The 15,129-nt window shown below is 41.1% G+C and overlaps 1 protein-coding gene across 5 annotated transcripts in view; it reads right to left on the bottom strand.

Annotated features, from left to right (window-relative positions):
- AP1G1 (adaptor related protein complex 1 subunit gamma 1) overlaps positions 1-15,129 on the bottom strand; it is a 54,063-nt gene that overhangs the window by 21,634 nt on the left and 17,300 nt on the right. For all 5 annotated transcript variants that reach the window (XM_082319696.1, XM_082319694.1, XM_082319695.1 and 2 more), the window contains 5 exons: positions 14,524-14,727; positions 10,294-10,418; positions 7,595-7,736; positions 6,224-6,320; positions 3,805-3,881 (listed from right to left, as the gene is read on the bottom strand). In XM_082319696.1, the coding sequence (XP_082175822.1) occupies positions 3,805-3,881; positions 6,224-6,320; positions 7,595-7,736; positions 10,294-10,418; positions 14,524-14,724 (642 nt within the window). In that variant the 5' untranslated portion in view covers positions 14,725-14,727. The remainder of the gene's footprint in view (positions 1-3,804; positions 3,882-6,223; positions 6,321-7,594; positions 7,737-10,293; positions 10,419-14,523; positions 14,728-15,129) is intronic.

Raw genomic sequence — 15,129 nt, 5'->3', positions numbered from 1 at the left:
CTTAGCCAGGGCACAACTAGAAGCAGTTAGGCTGGGACCCGAGCACCACATTGTACCTACCAGAGCTTGGCCGTCGAGACCTGAGAGGAAATACGAGCTTAAATTCCTCTCTTCATGAAAAGGGGATGTGCTGGGACTATTAAAATGGTATAATTCCAGGACTTCACTTGGGGGCTTTACATTAGCTCCTGACTCGTTTTTAGCATACATCTCCATGGAAGTATCAGGCATAGCCAAGCATTTTGATCTTTTCAAGTATGATTATGATTAAATTATTAAGAATTGCTATGATTAAATTACTAATGATTAAACTGCTATGATTAAATTATTAAGAATTCCTTCAAGTTTGACACTGCATCCAACTTATCTTGTAGGAAGAAAAGCTTTGTGATCTGCGTTCCCTTCAAGAGTTTCCAAATAGGGTGGAGAATGGGTTTCCCTCCAGCCTTCACCCAGGGCTCGATTGTTAGACAACTTCTTCCCTGCAAGCGGCCCCAGAGCTCTCCTCCTCTTCATCCCAAACTTCTCAGCAAGAGCAGCCAAACTAAACTGACCAAAATTCTTTGCTTCGCTGCTGTTAGAAGGGTTCTGCATAATAGCAGAGAAACTGATGGAAGCACTGCTACTATGCCAGATTCGGGAGCACAAAACCATATCAACTTACACTGTTCATATTTTAAAGTTTCTTTCCAACTGTACAGGCTAAAAAACTTTCAGAAGCAGTTCAGATTCCTCAGATGTTGATGGCACTGGTCTCCCAGTAGACATCTACCCATAGGAACTATCCTTCAAGACTTGTGCACAGCTTTGAAGAAATGCTACCTATTTGCAAAAGTTTGGTTTAACTCCCTCCATCTCCATCTTAGGCATCTCTAGCGATGCACTTCATCTGTCAGGGCAACTCTGAGGGACCGTAAGAGAATTTCTCCATAGTATCTCACATGTGCAGAGCAAGTAATCAATCAGTTTAGGGCAGAACGTGGCAAATAAGCCAATCATTAAAGCAGATAAGCTATAAAAAACTTACTATTTATCTCCAAAAACCTTCACAGCAGCTATGAGTAACAAAATAGTCTCAGGGATGAAATGGAAGCTCATTTCCAACACATCCTATGAAAAATCTTAAGGTTGAAAGACAGAAACTGGACTAATTTTCATTGAACTGTAAGAGAAAACACTCCTGGTGGATGACGTAGAGTTGTAGATCTCTACAAGCTTTATTACTTCCACAGAAAGTTTCTTCTATCCCACTCGGTGCTGGTACTATTAAAGTAATCCAGACGCTAGCTGGAGATGAGGTGACAAACTAGACAGAGGTGTTACAGTGGCTGCACTAAGTGGATTTTTCATTCCTGAAGCATGGCTAGCACCAGGACAGCATCATTCTTTCTCTCAACTCCATGCATGACAATTACAGTTTATCAAAATGTTCTCTACAAAACCCTTCCAACAATTCACCCTTAACAAATTTTCCCATCCTTGAGATGGGCTGCTCCTGCATTCGTGTATGCCTACTATGAGTCAGGGATTGCACTCACATGAAATTTTTACCAGATCAGAGATTGCTTATAGTAAAGTTGCCACTTCTGACAACATCAAATCAAGATGGTGCTTCAGATTCAGGACAGTAGCAGAAGGTGCCAAAAGCAACGTGTGACTTATAGAGCACAACAGCTGCACATGGGCATACTAAACAGGCAATGTTTTCTGGACTAAAGTCCTGTACGTTTGTGGTACAGCACAAGAAGAAAACCAGCTGAGTTTCCCTATCATCTCTTTTTATTCCTACCTTCGCTCTTCAGCAATTACATACTCCTCTGAAAACGTGCATTTCATAAAACACAGAAACAAGAGGAACCATGAATTTCCTTTCATCTGCCTTAAAGAGGAAACCAAAGGATGCTGCGACATCTTCCCTCAAGACAGAGTAACAAAGTGGAGTGACCTGCTGGAGCATTCCTGGAACCCTGATTAGCATTTTTCTTTGCCTTCTAACATGCAAGAGTTATCAGGACTGAGGACAGGACAAACAAAGGGAAACATTACAGCCATGGAGATCGGTTGAGGGCCACCCCCCCCATCTTCTGTAGTCTAATTACACCCATGAAAAATATCAGCAATGCAGCTGTACTCAGTAGCTCCTTGCAGCACAGTAAGCCCACTTACAGGCGGCGAAGTAACTGTCTCTCCTGCTCCCTCCTGGGAATCACCCGAAGTTGCCCCATGATTCAGGCAAAACACAAAGCCCAGTTTGTGATAAGAAGAAAGCCCAGGGCTACAGTTTGCGTAAGTCAACAAAATTCCCTAAAGCATTCCTCAAATGAGAGAGCACTTGAGGAAAGCAGGCTCCTGTTTGGACAAGGCCACAACTGAGATTCAGGGCTGCCATGGGTATAGAGGTTTAGTGACAAGACCAGACCAGCACACAAAAAGCATTAGACAAGTACAATTGATCTAAGCATGTGGCATCAATCACAAATGTGGCATTAAGAGGCGCTGCCTCACAAGAGGCAAACATCTACAGATTCAATGCAAGCATGCACCATCTAGAAGAATTAACTCTTACCTTTTCATTCTAACACACAGCAGGATTCCAAACAAACAAAAGGGACAAAACAGACGAAGCCGGCATTAGGGACAGATCGATGTTATACCATTCACAGCATAAACAACTACAAGACATAGCTAGAAAAGAATGCACCTAGTACCCAAATTTTGTGGGCTCAGCTCTTCTCTCTTTTCCCACGACTATCATCTTAACTGAGCAGTTAGGAGCAGGGATGGCTACCTTCAAGATGACCCCAGTCCCACTTTCATTCCTGCTTTGACATGTACAATCAGGGCAAGGGAAGATGCATGCCAAAATGCACCAAAGGATGTACTGTTTGAAATCCCTAATGATACAGACAAGCGAAGGAAGAACAGTAAACTGGGCATGCAAATAAATAAGCACCTTTAAGACTTTTCAGAGGAGCAAATGGCCAGTTCTGTTCTACCAGCTTTGTTCAATTTCTCCTCCTTTGACCAAGAAGTCAGAATGACATAATCAATGCAATTTTCACATGCCCTTCTATTGGTAGTCTTTCATTTGGCAGTAACACTGCCCAGCAAGTTAGAGCAAACAGCGTAAGGAAGTTTGGGGGGGGAGCGGTGGGGCGGGGAGAGGAAAGCAAACATTCCTAACCAGAGGAGGAAGACTGACATTGACTCTCAAACCCTTATGTTACAATGGAAAATGATGTCATACAGCATGCACCAGCGATGAAGTATCTATCTAACTTCCATTGGTATTTTTGAGCTGCGCTTATAAAATTGTGCAGCTGTGGTTATGGCATGTCGGTATAAGCCTCAGTTTTTCATCTTTGCCTCTTTATGTTTAATACACTCGTGATCCCAATGTCACTATGCAACTAGCTACAAAGAGTGGAAAAAACACTAAGGGAACATCGAAGTGGACGCTTTAAATCTAACTTTAGGATGAGTTTCATACTGCACAGTCTTAAGACTGATGTTCTGTAACTTACCCACTTATTGAAGGAGATTAGGGCTAGATACACAGAAAATTCCCAAATTTATATTTTTTTTAAAATGTTGATAACAAGCAGACAGTATCATTAAATTCTTCACCCAAATAGTTGTAAGGATTTTAATAAAAGATGTGCACGCTGCTTTCACTAGGGAGACTAAGAGGACGCATAGGTAAAAAAACACAACAAAACCTCCCCGCCAAAAGCAAAAAAACCCCAACCCACCACAAACAAAGCCATGAATATTAACTCTGCAATATTACCAGTTCACGCTTACCTTTCTAAAGTGTGCAAGCATGTCTGGGCTTCTCTCACACATCTCTGTGAGGAGGACAACTGATGTGTGAAGAACACCTAAAGGTGAGGGGGGGAGAAAAAAGTATCTACATTTAACATAATTTCATTGGCTCTAGGCATGTGACAAAGATCAGAAGGAAACAACAGGAAATCATAAAAAAAAAAATCCCTCAAGTCCAACATATCTACCCCAAAATATATTTGCACTTGCAGCTGTGCCCAAGGGAAAGCAGATAGCAATGTGCTCGTGTCTTAAAGCTGCAACTAAAGGCCAAAGGAGGAGAGAAACTGGACTTTGTCTGCAGAACCATGCATACTAAATACACAGTCAGATGGTAACAGGCATAGTTGGACTAGATGATCTCTAAGGTCCCTTCCAACCCAACCCATTCTACGATTCTATGATTCCATACAAACATAAGACTTTAGAAGGACAATGTGTATTAATTGCATTGCAGGTGTTGGGTTCATCACGCTTCCTGATTTTCTCTTCCGATTTGGGTACCTAGCCAACCTTATGTGACCTGAATTGGACCTTCCTCAGAAGGTCTCAGAGCTCAGTCTAGAGAAAGACTATAGTAGACTGCTTGGTAAAGCCAGTGTCTGCGCATTGGCAGCCAGCTGCTGTGTGCCCTGCCTTAACAAAACCCAGCCAAAGTCTCTGAAAACAGCTAGTAAAGGCATGTCAGCTACAAACCATTCAACTAGCTGTCAATGCCAGATAACTTGTTAGTGAGATATAACCTTGTAAAGCACAAAACTTCAGCAACAAGCATTATTTTACATCTGCATTCAGCTGTAACACAGCAATCCTTCTCAGATGCTTTTTCAGTTAATTTTCTGTAGCTGTTACGTCTGTACTGGAGAGCTCCTGACTCAGAAAGAGACCAGAAGCCTGCTTAACAAGCAATGTTTTCTACAGAGATGACATTTATATTCCACAAGCTATGCAGCTTTCCAACCTATTGCAGGTTCTATCCAAAATCTGTTTTGAAGTACATAAATATCTATCTGTAAAGCTTGTGTCACAGCTTTCTTAATGCTGACACTGCTTACTTGTCACTGAGACCTCCCAAGAGGCTGCTGAGAGGGTTTCATATATATTCTGCTTCAGAGAAAGCTCAACACAAAGCCCATGGCTAAGACTGCTGGAAAGGAGATGATTTTTAAGGATGAGGAAAGCAGAAAGGATGATCTGGTTCTTGAATCCAGGTGAACCTAGACTCAATTCTCTGCTTGGCCAAGACTTGAAGAGGAGCGTTCCCATCTTTAAAGAGGGAACAGAACAGCTCTCAGCTTTTCAGGGTTGCGTAAGACAGAGGATCTCACGCTACCAAGTTGGATCATGTAGGCATCACTTACTGACAAAGACTCTTACAGATCACTGCCTGTTTGAAGTAGTACCTGATCTAAATGTTCTGCTCATCACGTTTTGCATCAGGGTATACTAGCTCCACACACACGAACGACATTCCACCCGCAAACTGTCCTGTACCTCAAAGGTTTACAACACATGCAGGAGGAAAAAAAAAAAACAAACACCAACCAACCAACCAAACAAACAAACAAAAAACCCCACACGAAAAAAACTCCCAGAAACAACAGCTTCTCAGGAAGTTACTGTGGCCTGTTAGTACTGTTGGCACTTACAGTTACCCTGTATTGAGACAGAACTTCTCCCTGTAATGGGTTTTCAGCACTGCAAACACCTACTGTAGAACTCCTAGTACACCCATGTGTTTTCTTAAGACACATGCTCATTGCAGATGTGCCACAGGACTAAGACTTTAGGAAGTGAGCACTAGGCTTGATACAAATTAGTCAAGGTGTTAACATTAGTATTTACCGTTAAATAATTTTCTAGAAGCACTTGTGCAAGGAAATGCATTAAAACAGAATAATCTTGCAAAAGACCATTAAAGTGAGAATCTGTTTTATGATGTAGTTCTGATGAAAAACAGCACTGAAGAAAGACTCTTGCCTGATAGTGATGGAGGTATCTCAGTCCTGGGAACGCCTGCTAAAATGATGTCAGAGAATCCTATAGTGCTATGCTAATGGAAGACAAAAAAAACCCCTAAAAAGTGTACTTTAGAGTCCCTTTGGGCAGTGTATTGGATAAAAGTCATAAACTTTCCCATTCTACCCACTCTGAAGTGTATGGAAAAAAACAGTGAAAGAGTTCCTTTTGCCACCTATGCCATGTAAAATTCCTGCTGACTAGCAGTCATACACATCCCTTCCTTCTGAATGACACCTGCTTTCACTGCATAGACACGGGAAGAAGCAAATCATACAAATACACCTCAGAAGTTCCTTCCAAACAAAAGGCTTAGGTAGCAAGTGTGCCATCCTGTAAAGAACGGCATAGCCTTGCTAAGTAGCGTCTTGGATATTACCATGGTTCTTCTCATTCAGCAAGTTTTTGGTGGCTGGCAGGAACATCTCCATGAGTTCAGGCACCTTTCTAATGACATGAACAGCGCACAATGCTGCCTGTATAGGAAAAACAGGCCTGTTAGTACATACTGTAATGACAATGATACATGTTTTGAGAACATCTAACACAGTGGGAACTATCACAAATTTCATGATATACAAAGGCCTAGAAAGTTTATGGTACATTTTTCTATCTCTCTGCTACAAGTGATACTAAACAGCATCACAGAGAAGAGTTCAATAAAACCACCACGAGTGAGGAGGGAAAGGGGGGGGGGGGGGGAAAAAGGCACTGAGCTACAAAGTAATACTCCCACTAGCAATGGTTCATTTTTACATTATTCACTTCAGAAGCGGTAGTAACTGCAAAGCAGCTCTGCCTTTAATAGGGCTACTTCAGCCTGTCTTCCTGTTGCTAGGGAGGGGATAATGCATTGGAAGCAATTAATGAAATTTATGTCAAATTTATGGCTCATTTTCTTTCCCTTGAATATCATCTCCTTCCCCACAAAATAACTTCCTCCTGCAGTTGGTGGTCCCTATGAAAAACAAAAGTATACTGCAAAAAAATTGCCTACTTCTTCTAGGGTGCAGAAGCAACAAGAGACACTATTCTTTGCAGCTGCTTGAGAATCAAGTGCACTGAGGGCCTCCTCCCAGAATACAGCAATACCTCCTAACATTGCTTTCTCTCCAATCTCTCTCTAGATCCAGCACTAGAGAAAGTAGTAATGCATCTCTTCCTAAATCTCACTGCTTCCCACCCTCCCCAAGACTTAACAATGAAATAAATTTAAAAGAACAAGGGTGATTACACTTTGCAGATGCTACGGCACACTTGCTATGGAAACGAGACAATTTGTAATTGCTTGCCCGTTTCAAGCCCTTAACCTTTCTATCCCACATACTACCATCATCATCATCAACAGAAGAGATCAAATAGGTTCAAATCTTCAGGTATCAGCCTGCACTGTTAATGATCGAAGTTTCTCTGGACTTATCTGAGAAGATACAGAAATAAAACTGATAACTAGAAGTTTTGGGGTTAGTGTCTGTGAATGGGCAGGCGTTCACATTACCATCGATAACCTTAAGGTAGAGAGCATCTAATTAGAAACAACTGCCTCACCTGTGGGAGGCTTGTCTTTTAGAGGCTTACACACATTCCTGCTATAGACAGACAAGGAATTTTGACCTCTATCTGTCTTGCACACTGGGACAACGCTCAGCCAGTGTGATCCAAGCCATCCAGTATTCCAGATATTAGCAAGGTATCCGATCAATCTTGAGTTTTAATCCATAACAAAGTATTCAAAAGTTCCCTGAAGTACCTTCTTCCTAAGATAGGAGTTGGAAGTTTTGAGGAGCTTTTCCACCTCTCCTGCAAGGTCTCTGCACATTTCTGAGGAGCCCATGCAGCCAAGAGTGCAGAGTGCCAGCCCCTGCACATATTGCGTGCTGTGATTAAGGTCACTGTAAAGGAGAACAAAAAAAAGCCAATCAGCATGCACACAGAGAACCTGAACACACAAGAAAAGGCATCTATATCTACAGTCATCTAAACAGCTGCACATGTGGCCCAGAAGAACTCTCCAGATTCTCAGCTATTTGGGAGCATGACTTAGGAGCAACAGCAGCTTTGAGTGCATGTACCACAGGGTTTGTGATACTTCTACTTGGAATCCTCAATTATAAAGATAAAATACTTGGTTGAACCTATTACGTGGGTGTCTAGGGATTGAGCTGAGAAGGGGGAAGACTACGCAAAATTCCATTAAACTTCTAAAGTAAAGACAAAATGTTGTATTTTGGAACTTGCATGCAGAAAAGAACCTAACATGAAGTACAATCCTGCAGTGACTCTGTGGGTTGTCCTAGTTTAAACATGTTCTAGGATAGGATTTAGCTTTTGCATTTACAAACGAAACAGCATACAAAAATCTATGTAAAAATACCGTCTATCCTGAGTAAAAGCCACAAACCCCGCCACTCACACACCTTGAAAATAATCCATACAGAAACTTTTTTTAGCAATCATATTCATATGCCTAAGGAAGTTGCGAAAGTTAGTAGGAAGTTAAACCACTTAACAGTAGATGCTATTCATGAGGCCAGCTACCAACGTCACACATATTCCACATGGCAATTCCAACAGCCTTTAAAACTGATTTCTACACTGCTTTTCCATCAGACTACTTGGTACTCATGTCACCACAGTATCCAGGATTCAATGTTCAAGAACATAAAAAAATATGGTTCCTGGTTTAGGAGGCAAGGGGAGCTGGTTTAGGAGGCAAGGGACTGCGTGATGGGAGAGCAGGGGAAACGAGTGGTACGTAACCAAATGCGCACAACATGCAGAAAAGCAAGAGACAATATTCTGGTTGTAACATCAAGCAGCTATGGCAACATGCAGACGAAGGAACAGACAGCACATGCCACTAATAAATGGGTTGGTTTTTTGTTTCCTTCCTTTAACAAATTTTTGGCAGCTATATAAAGCTGTGTGTATAGCAAGTATGTGCTTTACAAGGGTGCTCGCTTTTTTGTATCAAAAATCTAGGTCTTGCTATAAGATAATAAAAGACAATGCCATAAATCAAATACCTTAACATCTAGATAAAAGCAAGACAAAGCAGTAGATACAGAAGCCAAAGGAGAAAGCAATAAACAACCCACTGAGATGGTGGGAAGCTGTCCACCAGTTTTGCTCAGCTTTCAGTCTGACCCATTTCCAGTTCAAACTCACTACACCCTTGCCACACAAATTCATTTTAGCATAAACACTCAAAAGAAGTGTTAACGTAGCAGCCCGGTTCTAATGGAAGTGCCTCACAGGTATGACATTTCAATGAAAAATCTTGAGCCAAATGTCTCTTCTCTCCTGGACACCAGGTCCAAAGTTAGCAGATCCTCAGGCCTGCAGTTTTGTCAAGTTTCTTTCCAAGCACTTTGAGGCCACAGTCTAACTGAAGATCAATAATTTACTTGCTAATATCTGGGAGGCTTATATTCTAAAAGTAAATAATAATAAAAACAGATAAACCACACACAACCAAGCAGGCATTTGGATAAATCAACTAGAACCCAGTTGTTCCACTCCTGCTCCCATCCATCTTGAAAAGGAGTGTTACTGGAAATGCACCAATCATCAGCTACTAAACTAAATGTAAACCCGTCCCAGTTTAACAGCATTTTGCTGAGAAAAAAAAAGTAATAATAAAAAAAGATTGTTTCCCATCCTCTCTTGTCTGATTTCAGCAGGATGCCAAGCAGACCACACATCCCAAGTTGCTGCCTTGCTTCCAAGGAAAACCATTCATCAGGACCATTAGGCCAACCTTGAAAAGAAAGCAAGATACACAGCCTTCATCCTTTAAGTCAGACGACTCTTCAGAGCTCGTCAGAAGAAGGCAAGTAAACAAACACAGGACAACATGGCTGCAGCAATATATATGACTGTGACATGTGATGGCCAGTTCAGCCTATAAAGTTTTAACAGTGTTATAAAAACATCCTGATTCAATCACATTTAAAAGGTGCACGGACCTTTATTGATGCTGCATTACTGCTCGCCTGGCTCTTTCCTACTGCAGGCTGGAAGATAACTAATTTACAGAAATGGATAAGAGTTCTTTACAACAATTAGAGGTCTTCTGCACTGGCTGAGCAGCTTACTGTGGTCATTTCATCCTCCTGATTTTATTTATCTTAACATGACGTCCAGAAACATGTACTATCACTCTGTAACAGTAGTTACATGAAGTGTTCTTTGCCACATACACCTCTTCAGGACCAATGCAATTTTATAGTCTCTTCCCTCTAAGGAAGCCAGACAGGATCATCCAATACAGTACAATACTAGAACAGTCTTGTACAGTCAACAGCATACAACAAATTGAAGATACCCATTTTCTAACACAAGGGAAAAAAAAAAAATAAAGCACTCAAAATATCACTGTCAGGAGTGTACTTTCATATCCTGAAACCTCAAAGCATGTGTTGATGGAGAGAGAGGTGGTACCCTTACTTCTTGATGCAATTGGTCATAAGAAGATGGACATCCTGTCTCTCATCCAGCAGCAACATGGCACCTAAATACCCAATGCGCTTGTCTGTGAATTTCTGAGAGGCAATGAGCTTGAGGCACTCCAACTGGAAAAAAAAAAGGAAAAAAAAAGAAAAAAAAAAAAGACAGAATTAGCTTAAACTACTTAGCTAGAGGAGAAACAGTTTGAGTTTTGATGTTTACTCATTTAGGTCTCTCAGAATGCATTTTTAAAAGTATATTTTATTCCCATTTTGGTGATGTGGAAAAAGAAAGGTGAAATGACCTGCCCAGAGCTCCCAGCAAGCCATCAGGAAAGTCATTAGCAGCTCCTGCATCTTGAAGTAGCCAGACACTGTTGGCCTTCCATGACTTCAGATACACCAGATATGTGCATTTATGTCAGATCACAAAAGTAAAAGGTAACATATTTATAGAGAGAAGAGATCCATCATTAAAAACAAAATAGTAAAGATCTGGAAATCTAGATCATGTGTCATGTTTGATATGCACTGGATACTTCTGAACCAGGCTTAAATGGGTCCATCTACCTACCAAAGGGAGGACCAATGCTCTGTAAGTTAAGCTGTCAAAACCAGTTTTTGTTTATTATGATCCGTAACTAACTTGCTAGCTAGGTAAACCTTAGATACAGAGAGAGTTAAGTTTTTGTCCTGCTCCATAATCTCTGTTTGAACACCTGAAGTTTGACTAAAATCATATGCATTGTAGCCACTACGAGCTTCCCTTTCACCACGTAGAAAGGTCAACTGTGTTCAACAGCATAAGGGACATCCCTAAGATAACATGCGTAGCTGCCACTTGCCTTCAGCTGATTAAAAATTTAATTGCTAACCCATTTTTCAACTTAACACTTTCTTACTGCAAAAAGAGACATCAATGGCAGAGATATCCTGACATTACTACGCACTGCAATATTTTTCTCTACCAGGTAACTAACCAAGCATAATCAATCTCTACTTTCCGACAGGAAGTAGCAGAAATGGCTTCTCAAAACAGGTAAGAGACCTATCCCTCACAAACACATCCCATAAGTCTGTTTTACAAATTAGCTGGGGCAGCAACTAAGCATACACAATGGTTTTGAGGAGGGGTCAGACAAAGCTTGCAACAGATCCATTTTAAAGGAAGTAACGGGGGCATGCACAGGCAAAAATACAGGGTGCTGTGAAAAGTTTTTCATGGTCCCTAGCTACAGGGAAACTTGAACAGGGCAACAGACACAGGTGAGATGCAAGAAGCACACGCACATCAGGAGGGTAAAGTTGTACAGGATACCGGGAAGAAAATTAAAGTTGAAGTGCCAGAGAAAGTAAGTGCTATGGCCTAGCCACTGACGAGTTCTCACAACTGCACGGCATCAGAACATACAACTCAACTATGCAAGAAGGTGTCACATATGAACACCCAGCTAGTGCACGGTGACACACTGATAAGAAAAAGCTTGAAAGAAAGCAATTTCAGTTTGCTAGGTTTAAAGGGGCTGAAAATCTAGAAGAAAGAAACACCTCTGAACAATAAGATCAGTCATCCACAAGGATAACTGAACTTGCACAAATGGGCAAGATCAACCAGGGGTAAGGTACAGAACACTAGATATCGACATCTTATCTTTCCAGTGCTTTCTGTAAGAGAATAATGCACCTCTGAACCAACTCTCTTCCCCAGGTTTACAAGATACTTTCTTATACAACCCTCTGCAAAAATGCAATGTAGAATTGATGACATCTAAGCTACAGTGTAAGAGCCGACAAAGGCAGAAGACGAACAACTAAGAAAAAGCAGAAGGAAACTAATGACTGCAACAGACACTGTAAGATATATTTCCAGTACTTTTGAATTTGAAAGATATTATTGAAATTTACCCCATGAAAGGCTAATGAGTTCTTGTTTCACTTGAATACAAATACATGCAAACTAGCTTCATGCACAGCAATACTGAGAAACATGATCAGCTGAAGCTCTTGCTAGGTCTAATTAGTGGAAGAAATCTTGATACCATTATAGCCATTACATTCAAAGGAACAATTAAAATCTGCTACATCAGTACTGGAACATACATTAGTAAAGCTGGATATGATACAGGCACATAGCCAGACTACAACTTACCCAAGTTTTTACTGACACAGTCACTCTTCCAACTGGATTTTTTTTTAGCAAGTAGAAATAATGACAATAAAGTTATGTGATCATTTGCCCAGGCTGCCTGACACCTTCTAAACTTGCAAAATGGCCTTTGCACATGCCCAGGAGACAGCTTGCCAACCAGTGCATCTCAGCGTGCACTGGCTAAATATGGTGTTGATGCTCATATTTCTGTACAAGATATCCTGGGCCAAAGTTGACGATCCCCGGCTTGGAAAGAAGTAGATCAACCATTCACTACTTCTGATGCCTTCTCTAAATTGTCTTTTATTGTTGGTTACCCCATCCACACTGCTAGCTGAAATCAGATGTCTGCTTACATCTTTAAGAGAGACAGTCTAACACAGCCTGCGGCTCTCTTCTGTTTTTCACCAAAACGCATTTCCTGCGTATTTATCCTGTCACTCCCAGAAACTGCCTGTCTACAATGCTGGACTGTCTATCTACAAGACTGCACTGCTGGACCAGCGTGTCTTCAACAGGTCCCCAACTCACGCAAACTATACTCTACCTACACAACATTACCACTTTGAAAGATTCCTTCCAGTTCTAAGCATTGAGGACATGCAAAGATCTGCAACTTACTCACTTGGCGAATACTTGTTAAAATCCCTTCTCAGCCTCAGGCCCTATACCTTCCTGAAAGCACAGCTGATGAACTACATGAGAACCAAGGCCATCAAATGAAGTACTCTGTTCCCAAAATAGTCAGCATAGATGCTTCTATTTGAGAGGTAGCAACCCCAGCAATAATAGATATTGAATAATCTGTTTTATCCTTCTTCCACTGAGAGTGAAGAGGTAATTTACCATTACTGATCAAAGCAGAAACTGAAAAACTATTAGATATCTGGTCTAATCTTCCATATACGGGATTAAATACTTGAGTACCAAGATAAAATAATCCAAATAAAATTTAAACATGTTCCTAACATAGGTCAAATGTAGAAATTCTAGATGACACTTATCTGTAACTTTTTTCATTCTTCTTGCAGCTCTTAGATACTTAGCCTTAATTTTTGTGACAGGAAGTTTTGCACTTGGACCAGGGAGCCTGGTTATGTGAAGTGTTAAGAACAGGATAATACACAAATTCACTTGCTCTTCTGCAACAACTCGTTATGTGAGAAGAATCCAATGATGGAGAAGTAAGATGATGCACTTTATATGCAATAACACAGCCCAGACTCACCCCCTAACATGAGGACTATTTGGAATTTGATTTCAGTGGTTTGAGTTTACTGTTTCCGTGAGACATGTCAGGATTGGTAAATCCAATCATGAATGGATAGACTCCCAAGAGCTGAAGCTACTCGAAGGGATACAACAATTTGACTGACTTTTTATTTAGCTTTATGGAAGGCCTAGGTTAGATTACTACTAACAGGACACTTAGTGACTTCTAAGCAAAACAGACTATGCCCCAAAGACTAACCAACACTCAACTTGAAGAACATCTTGTAGATCAAGAACTCCCATCTTCCTGTCTCCTTTTCCCACAATCTACCTGTGTCAAAAATAAGCCAAGGATGGAAAACTCGTACCAGCATTCTCCAAGTCACCTCATTAAGATGGGGATAAGGAACACCAATTTCTTACTGCTGGGAACAGACCAGCTCTTATCTGCCTGGAATAGATTGCTTTAGAAGGAAAAGGGCGTAGAACCTCCTTTGAAGCATCTGGTCTTTTCCATCAGACACAGAACTCCAAAGTCCTGTTTTGAACCCACCTAGAAATATCCATATGTACTGGACTGTGGTTTAAGAACTACTGCTCTGCAGAAACATGGGTGGTGAGGAGCAGACAGTCTGGCAAAACCAGACTAACCCTAAGTTTCATAACAAAATATGCAGAGCAGATCTCACTAACAAAGTCAAAACTAACTAATGTAGGTTCAGAACATATGTGAAGACAGACCTCAAAACATCCCAAAGAGCAGACAGCAAAAGTGCAGCTAGGAATGCTCTGAACAAGTCAATGTGCTCAAAACACACAAAGCAGACTGGCATATGCCCATAGCACAGCAAGCACTGGACGCTGACCTACCTGTCCAAAATGTGCAGGGTATCCCAGCATGTGCATATACAGCAGCTTTGCCACATTTCTGCATCGGTATGTGTTATCTTCCTCTCGGAAGGATGACCGGATAGCAGCACATTCCTTTTGGATCATCTCACGCTCTTCTGCCTGGGTTCTTGCTGTCCGGATGGTCCGGATCAACTCCCGCAGTCTGATGGGGGCTGGCATCCTCTGTGAGGAGAAAGAGATCTGTAAACCTTGTACTGTACCTAAAGGCTTCATAATGGTCTCATACTTTCACATATTTTTTTCTTTCTCACCCTACAATTATATAAGTAGAAGAATCAAGAAAATGTAGACTGCTTCAGTAGCATGATTAAAAGTAAACTTGAAAACCAGAGGAATTAATTGTACCTCACATTTGCTTTTCCAGAACATTAGAAACAGGAATGACTAAGCTTTGAGCTAGCTGTCAGGTGAACATAACATGAATCCCAGCTGTGCGGATATTTCAGAGAATCTTCTTTTAAAAGTAAATAAATAAATCAAGTTGATACCTTCCCTTTATTATACACCAAACAAAACAATCCTTCTAAAACAAACAATCCTAAGCTGAAGTTGCCGGGGGAGGGG

This window comes from Platalea leucorodia (assembly GCF_965183815.1).
Source record: "Platalea leucorodia genome assembly, chromosome: 8".
NCBI classification, from domain to species: Eukaryota; Metazoa; Chordata; class Aves; order Pelecaniformes; family Threskiornithidae; genus Platalea; species Platalea leucorodia.
Note: the sequence above shows the minus strand (reverse complement) of the source record. Positions and strands in the feature narration are given on the sequence as shown.